General features: G+C 44.4%; 1 protein-coding gene across 1 annotated transcript in view; it reads right to left on the bottom strand.

The window, feature by feature from the left end:
• The window catches only part of TCERG1L (transcription elongation regulator 1 like), a 191,018-nt gene extending 172,856 nt beyond the window's left edge, over positions 1–18,162 (bottom strand). Inside the window, exons 1-3 of the mRNA XM_028119878.2 lie at positions 17,827–18,162; positions 15,665–15,811; positions 14,739–14,919 (exon numbers count right to left, since the gene is read on the bottom strand). Coding sequence (XP_027975679.1) covers positions 14,739–14,919; positions 15,665–15,811; positions 17,827–18,162 — 664 coding nt within the window. The remainder of the gene's footprint in view (positions 1–14,738; positions 14,920–15,664; positions 15,812–17,826) is intronic.
• Between the last annotated feature and the right edge of the window lie 7,846 nt (positions 18,163–26,008).

Below are 26,008 nucleotides of genomic sequence, written 5' to 3'. Positions count from 1 at the left end.
CCATCTGTACTTTGATCCTTTTCTTTCTTTTCCTGCCTGCTTTTGGGTTGTTATGTTTCTAATTTTATCTCCGCTATTGTTTTAGTAGTTACAACTTTTTAAATAAATTTGGAGTGTTCACTCTATGCTTTATAATATGTATTTATTTTATCAGAGTTTGCCTTCAAATACTATTATAACACTTACCGTATGGTGCAATAGCCTTACAGTTCTATATTTCCAGTTCCTCCCTTCCATCATTTGTGGCTGTTGACATATATTTTGATTTTACCTATGCGATATACATATATTATTTCATACTGCTTATTCTTTATACAATTAGTCATCTTTTGGAGCAATTTAAAAAAAGGAAAAATATTTTTTACCTTACTGTATTTTATCTCTAGAACTCTGTATTTCTTTTTGCACAGGTTAGCTTCTCCCTGCTATTATATTACTTCTGCTTGATAAGCTTCTTTATAATTTCTTGAACTATAGGCTTACTGACAGTGAATTCTCTCCAGCTTTAGTTTGTTTGGAAAAAAATATTTATTTCACCTTACTTTTAAGAGCTGTTTTTGTTTGGTATAAAGGTCTTGACTGAGAGATTTTTATTTCAGTCTTTTAAAAATTTCATTTTATGCCTTATGGCTTATGTAGGTTCTGACTGTAAAACACCTACAATTTTAAGATTTGTTTCTATCTATGTAATGTGTTTTTTTTTTTTAGTTGTCTTCAAGATTTACTTTTAATCTTTGAATCTGAAATTTGAATATGATTTATCTAGTTTTCAGTCTTGGAGTTTGCTGAGTTTGCTGAGTTTGGAGCCATGTTTTGATAAGTTTGATAATTTTTTTCATCACCTTTGGTCATTATTTCTTCAAATATTTTTTTCTGCCATGTTTTCTCTCTTTCTCCTCAGACTTCAGTTATATGGATATTAAACCATTTGTTATAATGCATAGTTCTGGGAAAGTATGCTCTACTTTTTTCACCTATTTTCTCTTTGTGTTACAATCTCAGCAATTTCTAATGACCTCTCTTTAAGTTAATTCATTCCTGCCTTAGATATATCACATCTACTCATGAATCCATCAAAGTAATTCTTCATTTCTCATACCATGCTTATTTCCTAGTATTTCAGATTGATTCTTTATTATATTTTCCATATCTGTGATGAAATTCTCCATTCATGCAGTTTGCCCTCCTTTTCCATTAACTCAGGAAGATATTAATCATTAGTAATTCAAAGTCCCTATCTGGCAGTGTCAACATCTGCATCACCTGAGGATCTGGCTCTGTTGCTTGTTTTATCTCTTGATAATGGCTTATCATCTCTTGCTTTGTTTGTGTGTCTTGTAACTTTTTAGTTGAATGCCACACATCATGAGTAGAACAATAGAAAGTGCAGTGAATAGGATTTACTCCTAGAAATGGGCACCCCTTTTCTTCTGTGAAGCTGCTAATGAATGAGATGTGTCGGTATATTTGGGTGTTGACCTGGATTTGAATTTTGTTGCTGCAGTAGCCTTCAATGCCCCAAAGTCTTCAAAATCCTTTAACAATGCTTTTTGCTTAGGGTAAGTTCTGGGGTATCTGACAGACTTTCTTAATATTTGTGCTCCCCTCCCTCAATTTTCAGCCATCCTCATATTCTTGCACCACAGAAAAGGGTCACTCTCCATGTCTTGCCCCGCAGCACTGGCAAATGGCTATTGCTCTCATTCATCTGCTTAGTGGGCAGCAGCCTTGGTCCAGTCTCAGGTCTAGATAACCTTCTTATCTGGGCTTCAAGTAGGAGAGTTTCCTAATGTTTCTGCTTCTTTTAACAAAGTTGAGGGATTTTGAAAGACTTTGTGCTCATGTTTCTCACTTCTCTTCTCCCCCCAGTTATATCAGTACATTTTGAGGTTATCTATTCAGATTATAATTACTGTTGTAATTCCTTCTCCATCAAGAATATTGCTTAGAATTTTTCACTCATTCCTGTAACCAAATTAACAAGTATTCGACATAACTGACAGATTATTGATAATTACAGATATTTTGAAACCTGACTTATCCCATTCATAGTTTTTGCTTTAGATGAATTTCTCAATTGGTGGAGGAAATTAAAGAGAGACTATAAATTTTTATGATACAAACTTTTCCCAAATTTCTCATATTCTATAAAAGGATTTGGAAGTGTCATGATATTCTAAAGTGTTAGGTCTGTCATGATTTGGAAATTAGAGGAAACGCAGGATCAAGTCAGCTTTTTAAAATCTAACTGGTGATGGCTTGAGAAAAGAGGACCAGCACATTCCAAATAACCATATAAAAGTAAACAGAATCAAAACATAAATGGCACAGTGAAAGAATAAAAACAGATGAACACAAAGGAATTATGGAGAACACACTGATGGTCACCAGAGGGGAGGTGGGTGGGGGGATGAGTTAACAGGTGATGGGGATGAAGAGATGCGCTTGTCCTTGTGAGCACCAGGTGATGTATGGAAGCATTGAATCACTATATTGTACACCTGAAACTAATATCATACTGTATGTTAACTAACTAAAAATAAAAACCAAAATAATAAAGGAATTACAAGATACTATTAAAGGGGCAGAGCAAGATGGCGGAGGAGTAGGAGACCTGGATTTTGTCTGGTCTCAGGAATTCAGCTGAATAGGGATCAAACCATTCTGAACACCTACGAACTCAACAGGAGACCGAAGAAGAGAGTAGCAACAACTCTCTGAACAGAGAAGCGACCACTTACTGGAAGGTAGGACGTGTGGAGAAGTGAATCCGAGGCGATATTCGGGAGGATAGACGGCGGGGGAGGGGGCCTCCGTTGGGCGCTTCTGGCAAGTGATAGAGCCGCGGAGCACAAAATCGGACCTTTTAGAAGTCGGCTCCGCTGAGGGACGTCGCTGCAGTGGCTAAGCGGGGGGTGGAACCCTCGCGGGACAGTGTGGTCTCAGGACCCTTGGGGTCACAGAAAGACCGGGGGTGCCTGAGTGCGGCAGAGCTCCCAGGGATCGGAGCGGGGAAGCCAGCTGCAGAGACGGAGCCGAGGCGTGGGCTCTCAGCTCAGGGTGGCCATAAACTGTGATCCGCGGCCCAGTCGGGCCACTGCTCCTCCAGCAGGACCCAACAAGCGGCAGATCCAGGGAGACTCCTCTTCCTCCCCCGGGAGGAGAGGTGCGGGAGCGCACCGCAGGGATCTGCTGGGTTTGGAGACTCCACACGGGGTTGGGTGCCAGAGATAGAAATGCTCGGTCACAGGTGGGGTGAGCACGGAGTGCAGCCGGAGACCGGGGAGACGGGAGTGACTGCTTTTCTCCGGGGGCGCACTGGGGAGTGGGGCCCCGAGTTCTCAGCTCTTCCGAGTGGACATTGGGAGGCCACCATTTTCACCCTGGTCCTCCAAAGCTGTACCAGAGCTTGCAGGGATCAAAAGCTCCTAGGAGCAAACCCGAGTAGCTTGCTTAGCCCAACAGACAAGGGCGGGGCAATTCCGCCTCCGGCAAAGACATTTGGGAACCACGCAACAGGCCCCTCCCCCAGATCAGCACAAACAGCCAGCAAGCCAAGACCAAGTTTACCGATCAAGGAGAACGGGAGAACTCCAGCGCTAGGGGAATACTGCACATAGAATTCATGGCTTTTTTTTACCATGATTCATTAGTTTTTCAGAGTTAATTTTTTTAATTGTTTTTTTAATTTTTCTTTTTCCCTTTTTCAACCAACATCTTATCAATCCCTTTTCTTAAAAAAACATTTTTTATTTTTCATTTTTAGAGTCATATTTTATCCCTTCATAGTAGATACCCTTATTGTTGGCATATATATATATATAAGTTGTTCTCTCTTTAAAATTTTGAGATACAGTTTCTTCTAACAGATCAAAATATACCCTAAATCACTAGTGTATGGCTTTGTTCTAGTCTCCTCCCTGATCACATTCTCTCCCTTTTTTTCTTTCTTTTTTTTAAAAATCTTCTTTCTTTTTTCAAACTTCTTATCTTATCAATTCCTTTTATAAAATCTTTTATAATTTTCATCTTTACAGTCATCTTCCATCCCTTCATTGTATCAACCCTTATTTTGTACATATATAAGTCTTTCTTCCTTTAAATTTTAGGAGGCACTTTTTTCTAACAGACCAAAATACACCCAAAATCTAGTTGTGGCACTGATCTGTGCACTAGCCTGATCATATTTGATCATATTCTGGTTTTTTGTATTGTTCTGTTTTTGTTTTTATCTTCTTTTTGTTTTTTTTTTCTTTCTTTTCTTTCTTTTTTCTTTCTTTCCCTTTCTTTTCCCCTGGTTTCAGGTCTTTTCTGATTTGTATACAGTATATTTGCTGGGGACGTTGTTATCCTGTTAGCATTTTGTTCTCTCATTCATCTATTCTCCTCTGGACAAAATGACAACATGAAAAAAATCACCTCAGCAAAGAGAACAAGAGATAGTACCGCCAGCCAGGGACCTACTCAATACGGACATTAGTACGATGGCGGACCTAGAGTTCAGAATCATGATTTTAAAGATACTAGCTGGGCTTGAAAAAAGCGTGGAAGTTATTAGAGAAACCCTTTCTGGAGAAATAAAAGAACTAAAATCTAACTAAGTCAAAATCAAAAAGGCTATTAATGAGGTGCAATCAAAAATGGGGGCACTAACTGCTAGGATAAAGGAGGCAGAAGAGAGAATCAGCGATATAGAAGACCAAATGATGGAAAATAAAGAGGATGAGAAAAAGAGAGAGAAACAACTACAGGATCACGAGGGCAGAATTCGAGAGATCAGCGATACGATAAGACAAAACAACATTAGAATAATTGGGATCCCAGAAGAAGAAGAAAGAGAGAGAGGGGCAGAAGGTATATTGGAGCAAATAATAGCAGAGAACTTCCCTAATGTGAGGAAGGAAACAGGCATCAAAATCCAGGAGGCACAGAGAACCCCTCTCAAAATCAATAAAAATAGGTCAACAACCCGACATCTAATAGTAGAACTTACGAGTCTCAGAGACAAAGAGAAAATCCTGAAAGCAGCTGGGGAGAAGAGATAGGTAACCTACAATGGTAGAAATATTAGATCGGCAACAGACCTATCCACAGAGACCTGGCAGGCCAGAAAGGACTGGCATGATATCTTCAGAGCACTAAACGAGAAAAATCTGCAGCCAAGAATATTATACCCAGCTAGGCTCTCATTGAAAATTGAAGGAGAGATAAAAAGCTTCCAGGACAAACAAAAACTAAAGGAATTTGCAAACACGAAACCAGCCCTCCAAGAAATATTGAAAGGGGTCCTCTAAGCAAAGAAAAAGCCTAAAAGCAGCATAGATCAGAAAGGAACAGAGACAATATACAGTAACAGTCACCTTAGAGGCAATACAATGGTACTAAATTCATACCTTTCAATAGTTACCCTGAATGTAAATGGGCTCAATGCCCCAATCAAAAGACACAGGCTATCAGATTGGATTAAAAAACAAGACCCATCAATATGCTGTCTGCAAGAGACCCATTTTAGACCCAAAGACACCCCCAGATTGAAAGTGAGGGGGTGGAAAACCATTTACCATGCTAATGGACACCAAAAGAAAGCTGGGGTGGCAATCCTTCTATCAGACAAATTAGATTTAAAAAAAAAGACTGTAATAAGAGATGAGGAAGGACACTTTATTCTACTTAAAGGGTCTATCCAACAAGAAGATCTAACAATTGTAAATATCTATGCCCCTAACATGGGAGCAGCCAATTATATAAGGCGATTAATAACAAAAGCAAAGAAACACATTGACAACAATACAATAATAGTGGGGGACTTTAACACCCCCCTCACTGAAATGGACAGATCATCCAAGCAAAAGATCAACAAGGAAATAAAGACTTTAAATGACACACTGAACCAAATGGACTTCACAGACATATTCAGAACATTCCACCCCAAAGCAATGGAATACACATTCTTCTCTAGTGCCCATGGAACATTCTACAGAATTGATCACATGCTAGGTCACAAGTCAGGTCTCAACCAGTACCAAAAGCTTGGGATTATTCCCTGCATGTTTTCAGACCACAATGCTTTCAAACTAGAATTCAATCACAAGAGGAAAGTCGGAAAGAACTCAAATACATGGAGGCTAAAGAGCCTCCTACTAAATAATGAATGGGTCAACCAGGAAATTAAAGAAGATAAAAAAATTCATGGAAACCAATGAAAATGAAAATACAACTGTTCAAAATCTTTGGGATATAGCAAAGGCGTCCTGAGAGGAAAGTATATAGCAATACAAGCCTTTCTCAAGAAACAAGAAAGGTCTCAAATTCACAACCTAACCCTACATCTAAAGGAGCTGGAGAAAGAAGAGCAAATAAAGCCTAAACCCAGCAGGAGAAGAGAAATAATAAAGATCAGAGCAGAAATCAATGAAATAGAAACCAAAGGAACAGTAGAACAGATCGATGAAACTAGGAGCTGGTTCTTTGAAAGAATTTACAAGATTGATAAACCCCTGGCCAGACTTATCAAAAAGAAAAGAGAAATGACCCAAGTCCACAAAATCTTGAATGAAGGAGGAGAAATCAAAACCAACACCAAAGAAATACAAACAAGTATAAGAACATATTATGAGCAACTCTATGCCAGCAAATTAGATAACCTGGAAGAAATGGGTGCATTCCTAGAGATGTATCAACTACCAAAATTGAACCAGGAAGAAATAGAAAACCTGAACAGACCTATAACCACTAAGGAAATTGAAGCAGTCATCAAAAATCTCCCAACAAACAGAAGCCCAGGGCCAGATGGCTTCCCAGGGGAATTCTACCAAACACTTCAAGAAGAATTAATACCTATTCTCCTGAACCTGTTCCAAAAAAAAGAAATGGAAGGATAACTTCCAAACTCATTTTATGAGGCCAGCATTACCTTGATCCCAAAACCAGACAAAGACGCCATCAAAAGGAGAATTACGGAACAATATCCTTGATGAACATGGATGCAAAAATTCTCACCAAAATACTAGCCAAAAGGATCCAACAGTACACTAAAAGGATTATTCACCATGACCAAGTGGGATTTATCCCTCGGCTGCAAGAATGGTTCAACATCCGCAAATCAATCAACGTGATACAATACATTAACAAAAGAAACAACAAGAATCCTACGATCCTCTCAATAGATGCAGAAAAAGCATTTGACAAAGTACAGCATCTTTTCTTGATCAAAACTCTTCAGAGTATTGGCATAGAAGGTACATACCTCAATATCATAAAAGCCATCTATGAAAAACCGACAGCGAATATCATTCTCAACGGGGAAAAGCTGAGAGCTTTTCCCCTAAGGTCAGGAATGCAGCAGGGATGTCTACTCTCACCACTGCTATTCAACATAGTATTAGAAGTCCGAGCCACAGCAATCAGACAACAAAAAGAAATCAAAGGCATCCAAATCGGCAAAGAGGAAGTCAAACTCTCACTCTTTGCAGATGATATGATACTGTATGTGGAAAACCCAAAAGACTCCACCCCAAAACTGCTAAAACTCATACAGGAATTCAGTAAAGTAGCAGGATATAAAATTAGTGCACAGAAATCAGTGGCATTCCTATACACCAACAACAAGACAGAAGAGAGACAAATCAAGGAGTCGATCCCATTTACAATTGCACCCAAAACCATAAGATACCTAGGAATAAATTTAACCAAAGAGGCAAAGGATCTAACTATAAAATACTCATGAAAGAAATTGAAGAAGACACAAAGAAATGGAAAAACGTTCCATGCTCATGGATTGGGAGAACAAACATTGTGAAGATGTCAATGCTACCTAGAGCAATCTACACATTCAATGCAATCCCCATCAAAATACCATCCACTTTTTTCAAAGAAATGGAACAAATAATCCTAAAATTTGTATGGAACCAGAAGAGACCCCGAATAGCCAGAGGAATATTGAAAAAGAAAAGCAAAGCTGGCGGCATCACAATTCCGGACTTCCAGCTCTATTACAAAGCTGTCATCATCAAGACAGTATGGTACTGGCACAAAAACAGACACATAGATCAATGGAACAGAATCGAGAGCCCAGAAATTGACCCTCAACTCTATGGTCAACTCATCTTTGACAAAGCAGGAAAGAATGTCCAATGGAAAAAAGACAGTCTCTTCAACAAATGGTGTTGGGAAAATTGGAAAGCCACATGCAGAAGAATGAAACTGGACCATTTCCTTACACCACACACAAAAATAGACTCCAAATGGTTGAAAGATCTAAACGTGAGACAGGAGTCCATCAAAATCCTCAAGGAGAACACAGGCAGCAACCTCTTCAACCTCAGCCGCAGCAACTTCTTCCTAGAAACATCACCAAAGGCCAGGGAAGCAAGGGAAGAATGAACTATTGGGACTTCATCAAGATAAAAAGCTTTTGCACAGCAAAAGAAACAGTCCACAAAACCAAAAGACAACCGACAGAATGGTAGAAAATATTTGCAAATGACATATCAGATAAAGGGCTAGTATCCAAAATCTATAAAGAACTTATCAGACTCAACACTCAAAGAACAAATAATCCAATCAAGAAATGGGCAGACGACATGAACAGACATTTTTCTAAAGAAGACATCCAAATGGCCAACAGACACATGAAAAAGTGCTCCACATCACTCGGCATCAGGGAAATTCAAATCAAAACCTCAATGAGAATCCACTCACCCCAGTCAGAATGGCTAAAATTAACAAGTCAGGAAACGACAGATGTTGGCGGGGATGTGGAGAAAGGGGAACCCTCCTACACTGTTGGTGGGAATGCAAGCTGGTGCAACCACTCAGGGAAACACTATGGAGGTTCCTCAAAAAGTTGAAAATAGAGCTACCATACGATCCAGCAATTGCACTACTGGGTATTTACCCCAAAGATACAAATGTAGGGATCCGAAGGGACACATGCACCCCAGTGTTTATAGCAGCAATGTCCACAATAGCCACACTCTGGAAAGAGCCAAGATGTCCATCGACAGATGAATGGATCAAGAAGAAGTGGTATATATACACAATGGAATATTATGCAGCCATCAAAAGGAATGAGATCTTGCCATTTGCAACGACGTGGATGGAACTGGAGGGTGTTATGCTGAGTGAAATAAGTCAATCAGAGAAAGACATGTATCATATGACCTCACTGATATGAGGAATTCTTAATCCCAGGAAACAAACTGAGGGTTGCTGGAGTGGTGGGGGGTGGGAGGGATGGGGTGGCTGGGTGATAGACATTGGGGAGGGTATGTGCTATGGTGAGCGTTGTGAATTGTGCCAGACTGTTAAATCATAGATCTGTACTTCTGAAACAAATAATGCAACATATGTTAAGAAAAAAGAAAAAGAAGAAGCTAGCAGGAGGGGAAGAATGAAGGGGAGTAAGTCGGAGGGGGAGATGAACCAGGAGAGACGATGGACTCTGAAAAACAAACTGAGGGTTCTAGAGGGGAGGGGGGTGGGGGGATGGGTTAGCCTGGTGATGGGTATTAAAGAGGGCACAGTCTGCGTGGAGCACTGGGTGTTATGCACAAACAATGAATCATGGAACACTACATCAAGAACTAATGATGTAATGTATGGTGATTAACATAACAATAAAAAATTTTTAAAAAGATACTATTAAAAACAGGATATAGCAGAAGAAATATAAAAATAGGAAAACAGATATAAATATGCTTAACTACATCTTTAAAAGGCAAAGGCAGATACCGTGCCTTGAAATAGTTAACCGGAGCTTAAAACAAAAGACAAGGCAAAACTGACAGGAAAGGTAACATGGGGATGTGCCAGAGCTGAAGAGGTAGAGGAGAAGCAGCATTCGCTGTAGACAAAGTAGAATTCGAGGCAAAAATTTTGGTGTGACAAAGTTGATCCGTTGCTTATTTGAGAACATCTTTCCCTTGCCTATGCATGTGTAGGACTTCCCTATTGGAATACATTTCTTCAATCACAGACTTTTGTCCTCATAATTCTCTAAAGCTCCCCCACCGACCATGACATCTGGTGCTGATGAATGATGTGAAGCTACGTGCACTCCTGTGTCAAGCAGTGCCTCTCGCTCTCATACAATTTATCAGGTCATAGTGAGCAAGATACACGGTGTGGCCACATTGAACACTCCTGCGGCTCTCGGTCTTCCACGGAGGTCAGATACAAATAGATGCATTGTTTGCTATTTCACATATCACCACCTCTCATTATTCTCATCTCTTGTTGTCCCAGATACACATGCTTTTCCCGTGCTGTCTTCTGTCATTACATCCATAATCAGCTCTTCTCTTTAATGATTTTAATTGCCAGTGTTCAAAACGTCCCTTGCATTCTTGTCTCACGTCTATCTTGCTGCATGACTTTGCACCTTAGCCAGCTCCCTTTTGATTTTATCTTTTGCTGCTTTTCTATAACACTCCTTTTTTTTCCTACTAAGGTAAACCAAGTTGATTTATCCAACATATTTACAAGTTCCTATGCAAGAACCTGTTCCTAGGTTTGTTTCTCTTCCACGTCTTTTGAGTAAATGATTTTTTTATGAAGCAGAATATGTTCAGGCTCCCCACCTCATCTTCCATTGGTTCCCTCTCTCTTTCTCTCTCGCTGGTCATCTTTGAATGAGATGGCTTGTTTTTTTTCCCAAGAAGATGTTGGTAGAATCAGGTTTTTGATCTTAAGCTGAAGGGCGATGGTATACAGACAACTTTTAGACAGATCTCCATGTTCCACCAAACTATTATTTCATGCATGTTTACTGGACAGAGGCTGAATTAATTATCTTCCCCTCCCATTGCTTGATACTCTGAATCTAAGTAATTTTATTTCTGAGCAGCTTGAAGGACTCTGCAGTTCTCATTTTTACAAGTACGGTACAGAGACTCCTTAGGAAGCATCATTTCCACACTGGCCCTGCCTCCTCTTCTGCTTGCTATTATCCTAAGATGCGTTGCAACCCCTCTCCTCCCTGGGAAGATGGGCTCCCAGTGCTGCATGGGAGAAAGGGGCTGTCGGTGGAGGAGATACAGCGAAGACACCACCCTAAGTGTGGAGGAGCTCCTCAAGAGGAGAGAGTGTCTGTGCAGGGGGCACACTGCCTCTCCTCCCCAGCAGTCTTGCCTTGAATCAGTTTCTGAGGTCTGGGAATGAGTGAATCCTGGCTTATTTCTCAATTCAACCCATTCATACTGTAATTAGGGATAATTCCTTAAAAAGCCACTAAATTATTCATTAGAGACTTAAGTTTCTAGTACAGCTGTAACTTTGCATATTTTTAAATGCTTGGATTTACTTGTCAATGAGAAAACACTCTGTCTTCTCTGCTCCACTTTGCTGAAGGAACCAGGGATCCTGAGCCAAGGAAGGATGGAAAATTCCACAACACTCTGCAAAGAGCCAGGCGCTTACACACTACACCGTTCCAGTGGGATAATGGGGTTCATCTTGCCGAGCCTGGGTCACTTGCTGCCCCATCCCTGCCCCTCCCCATCTACTTCTGCAGTGCAGCCACACTCAACCGCTTGTGATGACCAGACACAACATCTCTCATGTGTTTGTGTCTTGAGACATTCTACTCCCTTCGTTTGGAATTCCATTCCCCTCTTCCTGCCCTGGTAAAGTTCTACTAAGTCTTGGAGATGTGTTTCAGGTGGCATCAGCCCCCCCTGGGGGGGGTGCTTTCCTGATGATCCCCTCCCAAGATTCTCCTCAAAGGTCTGCAGAGAGCTTACAAGATCCATGTTGCGTGATTTTATCTGCTGACTTGCCTGTTCCCCACTGGAGCATGACCTCCTTCCCAGCACCTTGCATGGCTGGCAGGGTGGTGGTCCAGTGAATGAAGGCAAGAATATGATATTAACCATTAGCTTCCATGAATAAATGCAGCCAATTAGCTTTTCTCAGATCTACGTATGATGGCAGATCATCACTATTACTGCAACATAAGTGAGTCTAATATAAAGCGAAATGAAGTTAAGTCCTTTATAATATTTACTAAACTTTGGATGACTTATCCAAATTCACAGCTGTTCTAATATTACATGAGACCCTGTTGCTATACAGTCAGTTAACCAATAATATATCGGGTTGTGTGATATTGACATGAGTCTCAGAGGTCACCCACCCCGGCATCTCTACCTGTTTCAACCTCTAATTCAGTTCAACAAACAACATGCTTATTCAGATAAAGCTGCTATCTAGTGTCATATCATTGGAGCTCATGATGTATATTGACATCACACTGCATACAAAACAACACTGCATACAAAACATTACTTCAAAAATGATTATTACACAAAATTACTATCTACCCAAAAAAGGAAGATGAGCTTCACTCACTAGACCTATTTAAAATGCGGGGGTTTGACTCATTCTTCTGGTTCATTTGGAGTTCTAATAGTGTTCCTTTTGATTAATTGGAAACAGATCGATAAAACATATCTATGATATGAGGCCATTTACCTATGAATGTAACAATTTATAACAAGATTGATCAACTTAAAATATCAACTATATAACATTTATACATGATATATTAATATAAGATATGCAATATGTTTTATATGTAAAATGTATAGCTATATAATAAAAATTAAATATAATATCTAAATCTATTGATTTATAATAAGATATAAAATTTAATAGAAAATTTTGAGAGAGAGAGAGAGAGAAAGAAAGCATGTGTGGGTGAGTAGGTTGTGGGGGTGGGAGAGGGGCAGAGGGAAAGGGAGAATCTTAAGCAGTTTCCACACCCAGCAGGGAGCCTGACACGGGGCTCGATCTTATGACCCTGAGATCATGAGCTGAAATCAAGAGCATGCTCAAGCAACTGCACCACCCAAGCACCCCTTAATAATTACTTTTAACAGTATTCTGAAAATTGACATGTAAAATGTTTCAATGCATTTTTATTTTCTTGTTAACTATGGTGAACCTGCAATGATGTATCTGCTCTTTTAGCTGACCTGGAGCTGACCTCACCTCCTGCAATTACTAGATCCCCTCCCTGCTTCTCTGTTAAGCAGTTAGTAACATATAAACAACCCCCTAAATATGTTCTTTAGATACAGGATATTTAATGCATGCTTTCCAGAATAATAATTCCTAAATATTCTGAAATTTATCAAAAAATCAAAAATTTCACAAAGAGTTTGGAAACTCCCATCTCAAACACATGTATTTAACTGTTATTAAATTACCTCTAGGGCAGACACATTTTTCCCCAAAAGATAAGTAAGAGTGTGTTATATTCTTATGGGTTATAAGTTAAAAAAAAAAAAAAAACAGGGAAAAATAAAAGGAGAGATTTTACAGATGGTAGACCAGGTCAGAATGAGTATTCTATTATCAACCATGTTAGTAAGAAATATTATTTTATTTTGTTCTTTAAAACAGAGTAGTCAAAAGTCAAAGGTAAAATGAGTATCAATATGCTTTGAATAAAGTATGAGATGTTTGCCGCACAATAAACAATATCCATATGAGAGAAAAGGTGTAAGTTGCCATAATCTTCTTCAACTGGATATTTAACACATTCACAGTATGGGTTTTCTAAGAAGAGGGGTAGGTATACTGAGAAATGTCTCTATGATACTCAAGGATGGTATGCAAAGTCATGGAATCCTTATATAATATGTGCAATCTGATCATCTTTTATGGTCATTAAATTAAATGGGAAACAGGATCACCTTAGTGTAAAGTGTTTATAAATGTATGTATGATATGCATTCAGATTTTAATAACTCAGTAATGCACAATTACAAGGACAGAAGGCAAGTTTCAGTCAAGAATCACTAAAGCCTGTGAAAAATACAAATAGTTGAGTTGTTCTTCCTGATTTATTACTAAACAAGATCTATAGCAAATTGGAATACGTAAGGGAGGCAAAGAGAGAAGAAAATAAATATATCTCCTAAACCAGCACTGCATTATCCACAGGAACATGTCCTTATTACTAAATTTTAGAAACACACATTGATAAAAGCTTGGTAGGTAGGAAATTACAGGAAGATAATGTAATTCTGAAGTCATAAAATATTCCATAATGGAAGGCATTGCAAGATAATCTTGGCATGGACAATGCTTGCTTTTATAATATGATCTATGTTAAGGTGATTTTAAAAAATCAATTTAAAAATTCATAAGATGATTTTATTCTCCTGTTGCTATATATGTTTATTATACAATCTTTCATCCAGAGATTATTTCATGGGAGTCTGTTCCAGGACAAATGTTCTTTTAGGCCACTAGGCTCCAAAGATAGAACAAAATCCATCTTCCAAACAGGATATTTTTATAGGCCCTTCCCAATATCACCCCCAGCATGTGGGCAAAATTCACAAACATCTTACAAGTGCCCCTGTCCTGCAGACCAGGGAGCTTTGCTACGTGTGCCTCACCCTACACAAGTAACATGTGGGCAATTAGTACTCCTGTTAAGGGCTATCAGCAGAAGATTTGGTCTAATTTTAAAAAATTGAGCACCAAAAAACAGGATTCTATCAAAATCCCCTCAGCCATACTTTTCATCCTAAAAACAGATTCCACAGTCTAAAAACACAATGAATGAGCTACTCAACACTCAATTTCTTTATAAAAGGGAATCATACTCATGAAAAAAATTATAACTTGAAATAATCATTTCGTTAAAATGACAAGTACAGTTTTCATACCTAAAACTAACGTATGACTAAAGCAGAAACAAAGTAGTATATATTTGGGGCACCAACCTGGGATTGGCTGAGGTGCTAAGAGCACAGTGGGAAGAGGCCTGGAGGCAGGAGCTGGTCTGGACAGAGAAAGAGCGACTTGATTTGCCAACAAATGAGGCTTTTCATGCCCATGGAACAACCTTGACTCCTCAGGATATATCCACATTGAGTCCAGAGCAAAGGAATTGTTAAAAAATATCTGTCCAAAAATAAAACAAGCATAACATTTAAGACAAGACACATGATAAAAGCTAAACACTGCTATAAAATAGTTCCCTTTCTTACATTGATCAAATATTGGAGATTCTTTAAGTGGGCACTCTCTAAAAGTATCATTCTAAAACCTAAAGATCCATGGAGCTCTGACACCAATCACCTTCTAGATAAAGTCTCCTGGGCTGGTCTTCAACCATTGACTTGATTAATTCAGCATTGCAGCCAGTTTTACAGATTGAAGAATCACCCCAGTGAGGTAAATAGTGTGTTGTAGAAAAGTCACCGTATTACTTGCCTTTAGTTTTCAGGTAAACACAGTGTGGCCTTTAAATTTGAATCCAAAAGCTAAGAAAATCATCAGAAAGATGAACACTTAAAGCAATAACAGCAAGAAAAATCCGCTCATAAAATTTATACTTATATAATGTTTAAGAGTAGATTTTGATCAATGCTTAGAGATCTAAAAACTGAAAAAAAAAATTAAAATGGATTCTGTTTCAGAGGTAGAAATTTATATTGTTCCACAGAATCCAAATTTTTCGGTTAAAACAAAATGAACCCCCACCTCTGCTGGTGTTTTTGAACAGACTGATCTTATTCTGAAAAGGTTTCTCTCTAGACCTAGATATTGCAATTAGAAAACACACAATCTTTTCTGTTGCTATGGAACTACCCAACAAATTAATAATTAAAGGTCCATTTATCTAATTAAATGACTTGCATTTTACCTTACAATTGGGTATCCTTTTGTCTATCCAACTTTTCCCAACAGGAGGTGGAAGAGCAGATGGGCAGACGTGTGGGAAAATGGGTACCAACTCCACAGCGGAAGAGGGAGACAGTCCTATGGATGGAGAATGGCCACCGCACAGCCACTGAAGCCCAAGAAAAGATAAGGGAGGGCTCATTAGCCTAAACAGATCAACTACTTTGTACCACAAGATGCTGGGATGGCTGCTTTAAGAAAAGAATTTAAAAATGTATGTATTCGATTAGGAGAGAAATTCCTCCTTTCAACAGTGAAGAAAAACCATAAATATTCACAAATTTTAAAAAAATGTGTAAAAGTTTTCATATTTGAATCATCACAAAGCATCACCAACATTGCATTCTTTGATACTGAAAAAGAATTTCTAAGCACAAAGCCATGAGAATAGGGTAAGAAATGGGTTTCTGCCCTGAGATAATGAGAAACCACAATGGAAAGATGAAATGCTGGGTATTCCTTTTATAATTCTGGAATTCTTTTCACAAGCAAGCAGGGAGTTATATTTTATGATAATCCTTTCAATGCAACATTTTGTATTAATTACACTTATCATTTAAAAACCAACACAACTAATATTTTCAAAATAAAATTAGCTCAGGGGTTAGGATGCAAAGTTTCCCAAGGTTCACAAATGCAAATACATTCCAAGGCAAAGAAAATGTAAGTGAGCTTATCACACAACTGAAGATCCCAATGCACAGAATAAAATAGCAAACATTGAAAAGGGGCAGACAGTCTTTAGGAGACAGTCTCCCTAATTCATCAGTGGAGAACTAATAAGATCATTGTTCAATGGTATGGAACACTATTTCTTTTAAAATCATAGAAGCATCTTTGATTTTCCTGTTAATGTGAAAACATTCTTCTGGTTCTAAATATTGTTATTTAACAGAAAATATGTAGCACAAAAATATTTAAGAAATAAGGTTTTTTGGATTTTTCTTTTTAAATTTACACACACACGCACACACACAAATGCAGTGTTCTCTACAGAAAAAAATTGTAGTTCCTTGACATTATATACCTCTAGTGGTAGGACTCTGATATAACAGCCCTTTCAAAACATCAAAAAAACTACCAACATTTATTCAATAAAACCCAATATGAACTGCATCAAAATGTGATATTTAGTACCCCATATGTGATGTATCATTAAGTCTAAAGACCAACTTAAGAGGAGTTTAATAACATCTTTTAGAAAAGCTCACAAGATAATATTGTAATTAAATTAATTAAATGATGTATTCTAACACACCGCTCATTTGAATATGCTAATGAGGACAATCTTTGGAATAAAATACATGTTATTCCCTGATTTAAATGCATCTGCATAGTTAGATAGCAAACAATGGATCTTGCCAAATCCAGCCTGCCCTGCTCTGTTGCACCATTAATCAAAGGTACAGTCACTTTTTCTTTTTAATTCCACGTTTTAAACCCCAAACTCTTCTAGAGTGCAATATGGCATTAGCTAATTTGGTGGACTCAGGCTGACCTAGGATGGGAGGGGAAATCACCGGCAATATTTCTCAATAATAAAGGCAGGATTTCCTTGCCGGCTTCCATTGGTTTGAATTCTCTTAAGCATTGTCCTGAGTCTATTCTCAAAAAAAAAAAAAAAAAAAAAAAGCCCAGATCAGAATCAGAAATAGCTATTGATTCCCAGCTTGCTTTTAAAGTCTGGCAGAGACTGTAAAAGTATTAACTTCTCTGCGAGAAGTCAGCCACGGTAAGCGGCGGCAAAGCTGGGCTCCGGCGGCCGCTACTTCAGCACCGCGCTCTGGACAGCGACCCCCGCCCGGGCGAAAGTTGTGGCCAGCGCGGTCCCAACTCTGGCCTTGGGGCGCGGGCTCCCCAGCGCCCGGCCGAGGGACCGCGAAGACGTGCCGCGAAAACTGCCGAGAGGCAGAACGCGACGTCGAAGCATGAACTTTGTTGCCGATGCATGGCTGCCAGGCTGCGCCCTGATGGCATGGGGAGCCGAGGACCACCGCGGGGAGGGAAAGGCGCAAGCCGCAGGGCCAGGGCTGCCCCAGGGCCGGGTGAGGGCCGCGCCCAGGCGGCGGAGGGGCGCAGCCGGCGACCCCCTGATCCCGGGGCCGGGGGCCGGGGACACGTTACCTGCCCGTGGAGCAAGGGGTAGTGGTGCACGGCGGCGTGGTCTGGCGCAGAGGGCAGCGGCAGCAGCGGCAGCAGGGGCTCGCCGGGGGCTTGCCAGCCGGGCAGCCCCGGGAGCAGCGGGCCGGCGGGGGGCTGCGCCGAGGCGAGCAGCACGGGCGGGGGCGCGACCCCGGCGCCCAGCCGGAGCAGCCCGGCCGAGCCAGGAACCATCCAAACCCAGGGCGGCGGCGGCGGCGGCGGCAGGTCTGCATTCATCGGCCAGAGGAGAGGATGCCGCCGCCGGGGCTGCTCCTGCAGCTGCCGCCGCCGCCGCTGGAGCCTGGCGCCCACCAGCATCCTGCATCCCCGCGCGGGCGGCGGCGGCGGGGGCGGCGGGGGCGGCGGGCGCCCGAGGTGCGGGCCGGCGGCGGCGCGGGCTCCGGAGCCAACTCACTTGGTTCCGCGGCGCGGCCGCTCGCTCCGCCCCTGCCCCGCGCGGGGAGCTCCTCCTCCCGCCCGCGCCGCCGCCGCCCCCCCCCTCCCGACCCCGGGCCCGGCCGGGGCCGCGCGCCCCCCCGACTCCCGGCGGCGGCGGTCCGCGCCACACACCCCCCTCCGGCGGCCGCCGGGCGCCCGCCGCTCCCCCTGGACACCCGCGGCGGCGCGGGCGCGCGAGCCGAGATCCCGAGGATCGCGCCCCCGGCTCCGGGGCGGCGCGGGCGGCCGCCGGCTAGCGAGGACGGTGCGCACGGAGGGGCCGCGGGCTCGGCGGGACCCGGGAACGGAAAGCAAGCGCGGCGGCGAGCGGAGGCCCAGGCAGCGGCGCCGAAGCGGGGCACGTCCTGCCGCCGGGCGGGGCTGGGGGCGCGGGCTGGCACTGCGCCAGCCGCCCTCTGCCTGGCTTAAGCAGGGCCAAGGTCTCAGGGCCCTGAGGGGATACTGGCTGCAGACGTGGCGCCAGGCGGGCATCCATCGCCACTGGGCGCGGGTAGATTTCTCTCCTGGGAAAACCTGCCCAACACTTCCCTGAGCCGCCAGCAGGTCCTCTGTCCCGGCGGCCCCTACCCCACGCCCCACTCGCTCCGTTGCAAAGCAGCAGAGGTCGCCTCTGGGCCTTTGCACAGGATGGCCCCATGATCGGACTGTGAGCTGCTCCCAGACTCTCCCAGGCGCAGGACTGTGCTCCTCCTTTGCCCTCCGCAAGCGGCTTCTGCTGTGCACCCTGAGCTGCCTGGGACTGAGGACGGACCCCTCCTCCTAGGACCCTCGCTCAGCCCAGGGCACAGCCCACGCCTGCAGAGTGAGCCGGTACAGCGCCGGTCACAGGCAGTCACCGCCAGGCGGCGCGTCCTACCCGCTCAGGCCCACCTCCTGCCGCAGACCCAGGTCCCTTGGAGCGCCATCAGCTTCACCTCCGTGTGATCCTGGCCTGTAACAGCAGCTCTGAGACCTAGCCCAGCCCTGGGCGATCCGTGTGCCAATAAATTGCTTAGGTCGCTAAGCTGGAGAAGCCCACCAGCAGTTAGCAGGGTCCGTGCTTCTTTGCAGCATTTGATGAAGGGGCTTCTTGCTACGAGAGTAGAAAGGGGGTGCGGAATTAGGGTGCATGCATTCAAAAGTATGTATGGAAAGCTTCCCCTGACCTGGAAGGACAGCATACACCCCCACCCATCTACACCCATAGACACAGCTGGGACTCCCCAAAGGCGTTTTCTCATCACCTCTGAACTGGTCTGCTGACCACCCCCCTGAGATCAGCTAGCGCACCAGGGTGCTTTCAATTTGCTTCTAGCCTTGTGTGTTCATCCTAATTTGCTTAATCCCTCCTGTCCTGGCATGATTTCTTGTAGATCTGGGCATATGCTAATTTACATAGCTGGCATCCCCCTACTTTCCTCCAAGCAAACCAGTTTTCAATTAGCAAGTTTAGCTTTCTCTTTGATGCAAAAGTACTGGCAAGATTTTGTTTTTTCTCACCTAAAATCAGACAGCTCTGCAGATTAGAGGCTGTTACTATTCAGCTAAAGCCCTTAATTCATGTGCATATATTTGTATGTACATGCACAGGGGATACCAGTGTCTTGATCTTGATGGTCACAGCCAGACTAGGGTCTGGGGGCAGGCATCTTCAGCAGCCTAATGTGGACCTCTTAAAGGATCCTGTTTGAATTGGAGTTTTTACCCCTCCTTCATCACTTGGAGGATAGAGACTGGGGACCATTGGTGGCAGTGCGCGGTTCGCATGCTGCCTTTGGCGTACAGATGGCCACATGCGCTGACCCTGAGCTCCTGGGGAGGCAGGTTTAGCCATCATCTGCTTCATCGGGCACTTGGGGAGGAGTCTCACCCCAACCGTACACAGCACTGTCCTTGGAGTGGTTCTTCTAAAGTCAGCGTTTGTCACCTGGTGAAATTCATTCCCTCCCTGGGCATTCCAGTGTTCTGAGTGCACAGTGCCTTGGGCAACTGCTCCGCTCTGAATGAGAGCTGGAAAATCACAAGTAACTGTTCACTCAAATAAGCTCAAAGTAACCCAAACTCCTTTGCCATTTCCTGCCATGGGCTTCACCGTATTCATTTATTACAGTGCTTTTAATTTTTTCACGTACCGTGCTAAATTCTAGGGACACGGCCTAGGATAACACAGATGCAGTGATTTCCACTAATAAATTAATTGGTATGATGGGGGACGCAGGAGATGGGCTCATCTCTTACTTCTGGCTCTTGATTCAGTCAGATTCATCTCAAGGTTCCCCCCACATTCCCCACTCAACCAGTAGGCACTCTAACCACAGTGGGGATTTAAAGGGCTCTCTTAAATCAGGAAGCCCTGTTCTCCTTGAGGACCAGAAATCAGGGGAACACCCATTTGAGAGGGTAGGCTCTGGGCCAGGTAGACCAGCACTACTGGTGTGCAAGTCTACTTACTGGCAACGCCCCCCAGCAGGTCAGCTCTGGGCAGCGCACATGGCTAGTACCCCACAAATCAGGCCCTTTTTCTCGGTGAGAAGTTTTCTTTATAAAGGGTTTTATACACAATTAGGGTCAAGTTCTTCTAACCAATAAAAACAGCCTTAAGTTTATGTTATTCAGGGAGAAAACCAGCAGAAATTTCCAGCTAAGATGAAACAAACAAGAGGAGATTTACACCATGAAAAAAATGTGAATTATTGACGTATGCTAATGAGTTCTGAATTGTTTATTACCTTTCAGGAAAAAATAATGTTGCGTTTTAGGGAGAGATCAATGAAATAAGATTTTGCAGACTGTAAAAGGTTTTCCTTTTTATTCCAAGTTATTTTACTCTGTTTTTCTAAGTAAATCTAATAGAATCCAAAAAAATGAGACAGATGAAAATAATCCCTTCCAGGCCTGCAGAGTTAAAATACACACCCCCCTGGGGGAACAGGAAGGAGGTGGAGCCCCGGGGACGTCACCTCGGCAGCGCCCCTCCCACCCACAGCACTGCCAGAACATCCTCCCCAAACAGGCGTGGATGCCACCTAGTCCTTACCTCCTGAACACTCACCAGCTGGGGCAGGATGAGGCCCGGATGGAGGCCAGGAAAGCTGCCGCCACAGGAGGAGCCTGGTGGCTCCTGGAGGAATGAACGGCAACGTGGTGCCTGACTCGGTGTGGGGTCAGAATGAGAGGCTGCTGGAGTGGCTCCCCAGGCTCTGGTGAACTTGGGAGTCTCTGCAGCCGAGCCCCCCTCTGTAGGCGAGGGCTTCGGGGGTGATGACCGGCCGCGAGGACGAGGTGGCCTCAAGCACAATGACTCTGAAGCCTCCATGAGACACCCAGAAAGATGTGCTCTGTCTGTCTCAGCTGGAGACTCAGCCGGGAGTTTGGGAGCAGGGTCGTGGAAGGGGTGCAGAACTGGGATTGAGGGTGAGACTGTCTGCAGTCCCTGGGGTTGGGGATGGGCATGGGGTGACCCCCGGGGAGCACAGAGTGTGGAGGAAGAGGCCACTCATGGGGTCACGTGTTGGGGAGGGAAGCTTCCTAAAAACACAGAGAAGTAAACCAAGGCAGGCGGTGGCCTCAAGGCATTGTGGACAGGCAGGAATGTGCATGCTTGATAAAGGGTGCTGCTATCAGTTTTACTATAAATGGGTCGCGCTAGAATATCTAGAAAACAGGAAAACATGATGAATCAAACCCACTCAGAGAAAAAGAATGTGAACTTCCATGTCCTCCTTTCCATAACATTTTGTCCTACTCTCTCTCTATATATATATATAAAATGTGATCATGTATCTTGTATGAATATCACATAGAGCACATCCTATAATGTTGCATTTTTTAAGATTTTATTTTTTTATTTATTTGTGGGACTGTGCACGCGTGACAGAGAGAGCACGTGCACGGGCCGAGAGGGAGGGGCAGAGGGAGAGGGAGAAGCAGACTCCCCGCTGAGCAAGGAGCCCAGGACCCCAAGATCGTGACCTGAGCTGAGGGCAGATGCTTCACTGACTGAGCCACCCAGATGCCCTTATAATATTGCATTTTATATTAAACTGTATCTTATAACAAAAGTTTTAATTCAGCTTATGCTATATATAACTTTAAATCTTATTTTTCACTCAACTTCATAGCATGAGCATTTCTCCACATTATTAAAAATTCTTAGAGGAGCCACTTGTCAACAGCAGAGCAAATCCCTCACTGAAGATGTTTAGGAGTTAAGGTACCTGTGCCCTAATGAGAATTCAGTAGCCAGTTGTGGAACAATAGGGGCATCCCCCTCGACCTGCCACTCATTTTGTAGTTACAAAAATCTACTCACCTATCCATCCATTCATCCATCTATTCATTCATCCGTGACATATGTAAAATGTCCCAAATAATGGAGTGGGTAGAGGAGTGAGGAACGGAAGGAGACCGTTGGGAAACCAGAGCCCTGGGTGGTTGCGGGAGGCTTGCTCCCTGGATTCTCAGGACACGGTGAGACCCAGGCTACTCTCCCTGCCCCCAGAGCCTCCACCCTCCCCGGGGGCACATCCCCAGGTCCACACCGATCCTGGGTCATGACACACATGCACCTGCTGGGTCAGCTCAGTCGAGAGGCTGGGGATGGCAGGACCCAGTGCTCCTTGGGAGACACTAGCAAGTTCCCGGTGAACAGAAGACCCGGGTTGGATGCCCCATTCCTGAGCCCCCACTGGACGCGGAGATCTCCACCCAACTAGCAGGGACACAGGCAGGGCTTTGAAGGTCGTGTGCAAGCAGAGGGGAGGGGGCTGGCACCCAGCCACACGCCAGATTAGTCTACCCAGAGGGGCGACTTCCTGAGATCACACCAAGGCGGCCCTGGGCATTGAGCTCTGGAGAATGACAGGGAGAGGCATTTATGAGGGATAGCACCGTGCACGTGATTCTACAGAGCAGTAGGTCCCGGTCAGGCGGTGAAAGCGCTCCTACATGCTTCGGTCTGTAGAGCAGAGATGGGAGAAGGGGCTGACTGTGCTTTCTGAGTGCACGCCCCCCTCATCCCCTCTTTCTGCTCTTTAGACAAGGATGACCTGAGAAGGCAGGGTGGTCAGAGACTGCGGGACTGGCGGGGCACTCCCAGGATGGGCTCCTGGCAGTGTTGGGGGTCTCTCCTGCCAAACCCCTGGAACTCCCGGCCCCTTCCTGTGCCCTCTGCCGCCCCACAACCCCAGCTGCTGCCAGAGGGGATGGAGGTCTTCAATCTTGGACTATGATTTACCAGGCACTTAAGATGAGGAGGGAGGGGAAGACACACAGGACGATGCATTCTCACAAGCCGTACGATTTATCTGCCTTATTCTTGGCACATATCTGGTGGCATGATTTGTGGGTTTTGGAGACATGACGAAGCCGACCAAACGAGAGAGCCACCTGACGCGTGCCAAGCAGACCCACATTTCCGATTCTGACACAAACATTTGTACGTAGGTATCGTTTTATTTTGCCCTGTCAAAGCATGTTGACCTCATATCAGATGAAGCCCCTGGGTTAACCCCACTCCCATCTGTCTGACATGAAGTGCCCTTTCTCCCGATTTCTGAACGAGGGCGGAGAAGGGGGCATCCCCAGGATCCACGTCCCTGTGGGGAGGCACGTTTGGTCATCACTCAAGCTTAATTGCACTGTGGCCTCGCCACATGCTGACTCGCAAGAGGGGCCACAGTCGGGGAACGTGTTACAACATTTCCGCTAATTGGAAATAACTCAGGAGGAGAAGTGGTGTGGTCTGACCTGGGAAGAACGTACAATATCAAGTGCATTTTTAACATAGTCTGACTGTTTCGGGGCATAACCAGGAGCACAAGGTAACAGGGGTCAAGGGGAAGCCCCGCTGAGCCCCCTCCAAGCAGGTGAGAAGCTGGAGCAATTAGCGGACCCAAGGCAACATTCCTCCCGGCAGGCTAATCAGCCTCCTTGGAACACGGCTTACACTTGGCAGATTCCAACCGGGTTCAAATTAGCACAGACTCCAAAGCACAGGGTCTGAATTCATAGCCTAGCCCAAAGCACATTTCTTTAGAGGCGCCAGAACAACAAGGTTCCTGGGGAGCGGAGGGTCTGGACCACTCCTGGTAGCTCAGCATCTGCCCCCACGTGCCTCAGCTGACCAGAATTCTAAAGATCGACCCTGTTGGCTCCCTGCTAGCAGGGCTGAGCTTGCCCGGGTGCAGCACCCACCACACAGGCTTGCGGTGCAGTGTGAGTAGACGTGTGGGCTGCACACAGGGCGCAGGGCACAAAAACGCAGGGTGGAGATGGGTGTCTAGCCAACCCAGTGATGCTGCTGGTGCTCAGGTCAGGCTGAGGCGTCCATCCTTGCCCTCTGGACGTGATGCCGGAGATCTCCTGAATCTGGGTTTCTGCACCTTGGTTTTGTCAAGCAGCTCCCATCCCCAAGAGGTGACAACTCTGAACTCAGCGACCGTAATCCTTCAAATCCAAATTCTCTGTTCTCGATAATAAATTACATTTCAACAGGAAAAAAAAAAAACTGGGGAAAAGACTAAATGTGCTGTCTGCACCATTGATTGTCTTAATATTTTTCACCTTGATAAAATATTCTTAGGGCAAGGAAAAAAAATAGAATTTCATAGAAGATAGTCTGGGGTTTTTTTGCCCTGAACCGTTAAATAATTCTGTGCATTCAGCAAATTCTGCCACTTAACCTTTTCTCTGACTCTTCCAACTCATTAATAAATATATTGAAATATACTCGCTTTGGGACCAATCTCTGGGGCATCCGACTTTTGACCATTTTTCCAAGTTCAGAATTAGACAGGGCAGAGATTCAGATTATTTAAAGAGGGAAGTGGTAAAATAGAGGCCCGTACACAAACCCCTTGACCTAAGAGTGAGGCTTCCGTAGGGGTGCTGGTAGAGGGACAGCTGAGCCATTGTGCTACTAAAAAGCTGCTCCATGAGCTTCAGGCAGGTGGGAGCAACTCAGGACAGCAGCGGTCTTGCCCCCGGGCCCACCCTCCCATAAGCTGTCCACGAGGGGCTGTGGGCAGGCGGCCCAAGGTCCCACCTCCAGGTCCCCTGAGTAGGTCATAAAGAATCTGTTCCTCCCAGGTGTCCCATGGCCAAGCCCTGACATCGCTGGACCTCAGGTGTCCACAGGTGAGAGAGGTTTGGATGGAGTCGACAGTGTCCCGCCGAGGGCAGCATCTCCAGAGCTCAGTCTCAGTGTGTCTGGGGTGGGAGTGTGACATGGACAAGTCCTGCCACCTCCCTAGGGTCAGGTGCCCAAATGGAAGCCAGAGGCAAGCCACACACCTTAGCAGGGCTCCTACAGAAGCAGAAGGAGGAGGAGCTTACGGGGCTGTTTGCTGGAGGCTGATAAAGTACCGAGCTTCCTTTCACTGTCTTGCTCTGTCCAGCAGCTTGGACACGGCTCCTCAGCTCCTTTGTCACGGCTGTGTCCCCACTGCCCAGAACAGTGCCTGGAACATAGCGGCTCAGTGAGAGAAGATGCGTGTCTTGTCCGTCCCAGCCGCTGCAACACGATACCATAGCCAGGGGGCTTATCAATAAAACTTTATTTCTCACCGTTCCGGGAGGCGGAGAGCAGAAGAAAGCAAGTGGTCTTGGGACTCTTACAAGGGCATCAGTCCCACCAAGGGCCCCACCATCATGACCTCAGAGAGCCTAAGCCCCTCCCAGAGGTCTCATCTCCCAATACTCTCACCCTGGGGGGTAGGGTTTCAGC

Source organism: Eumetopias jubatus, unplaced genomic scaffold (genome assembly GCF_037043125.1).
Source record: "Eumetopias jubatus isolate StellerSeaLion01/CBP00866 unplaced genomic scaffold, mEumJub1_p1.0 scaffold_17, whole genome shotgun sequence".
NCBI lineage: Eukaryota > Metazoa > Chordata > Mammalia > Carnivora > Otariidae > Eumetopias > Eumetopias jubatus.
This window is presented reverse-complemented; position numbering and strand designations above follow the sequence as displayed.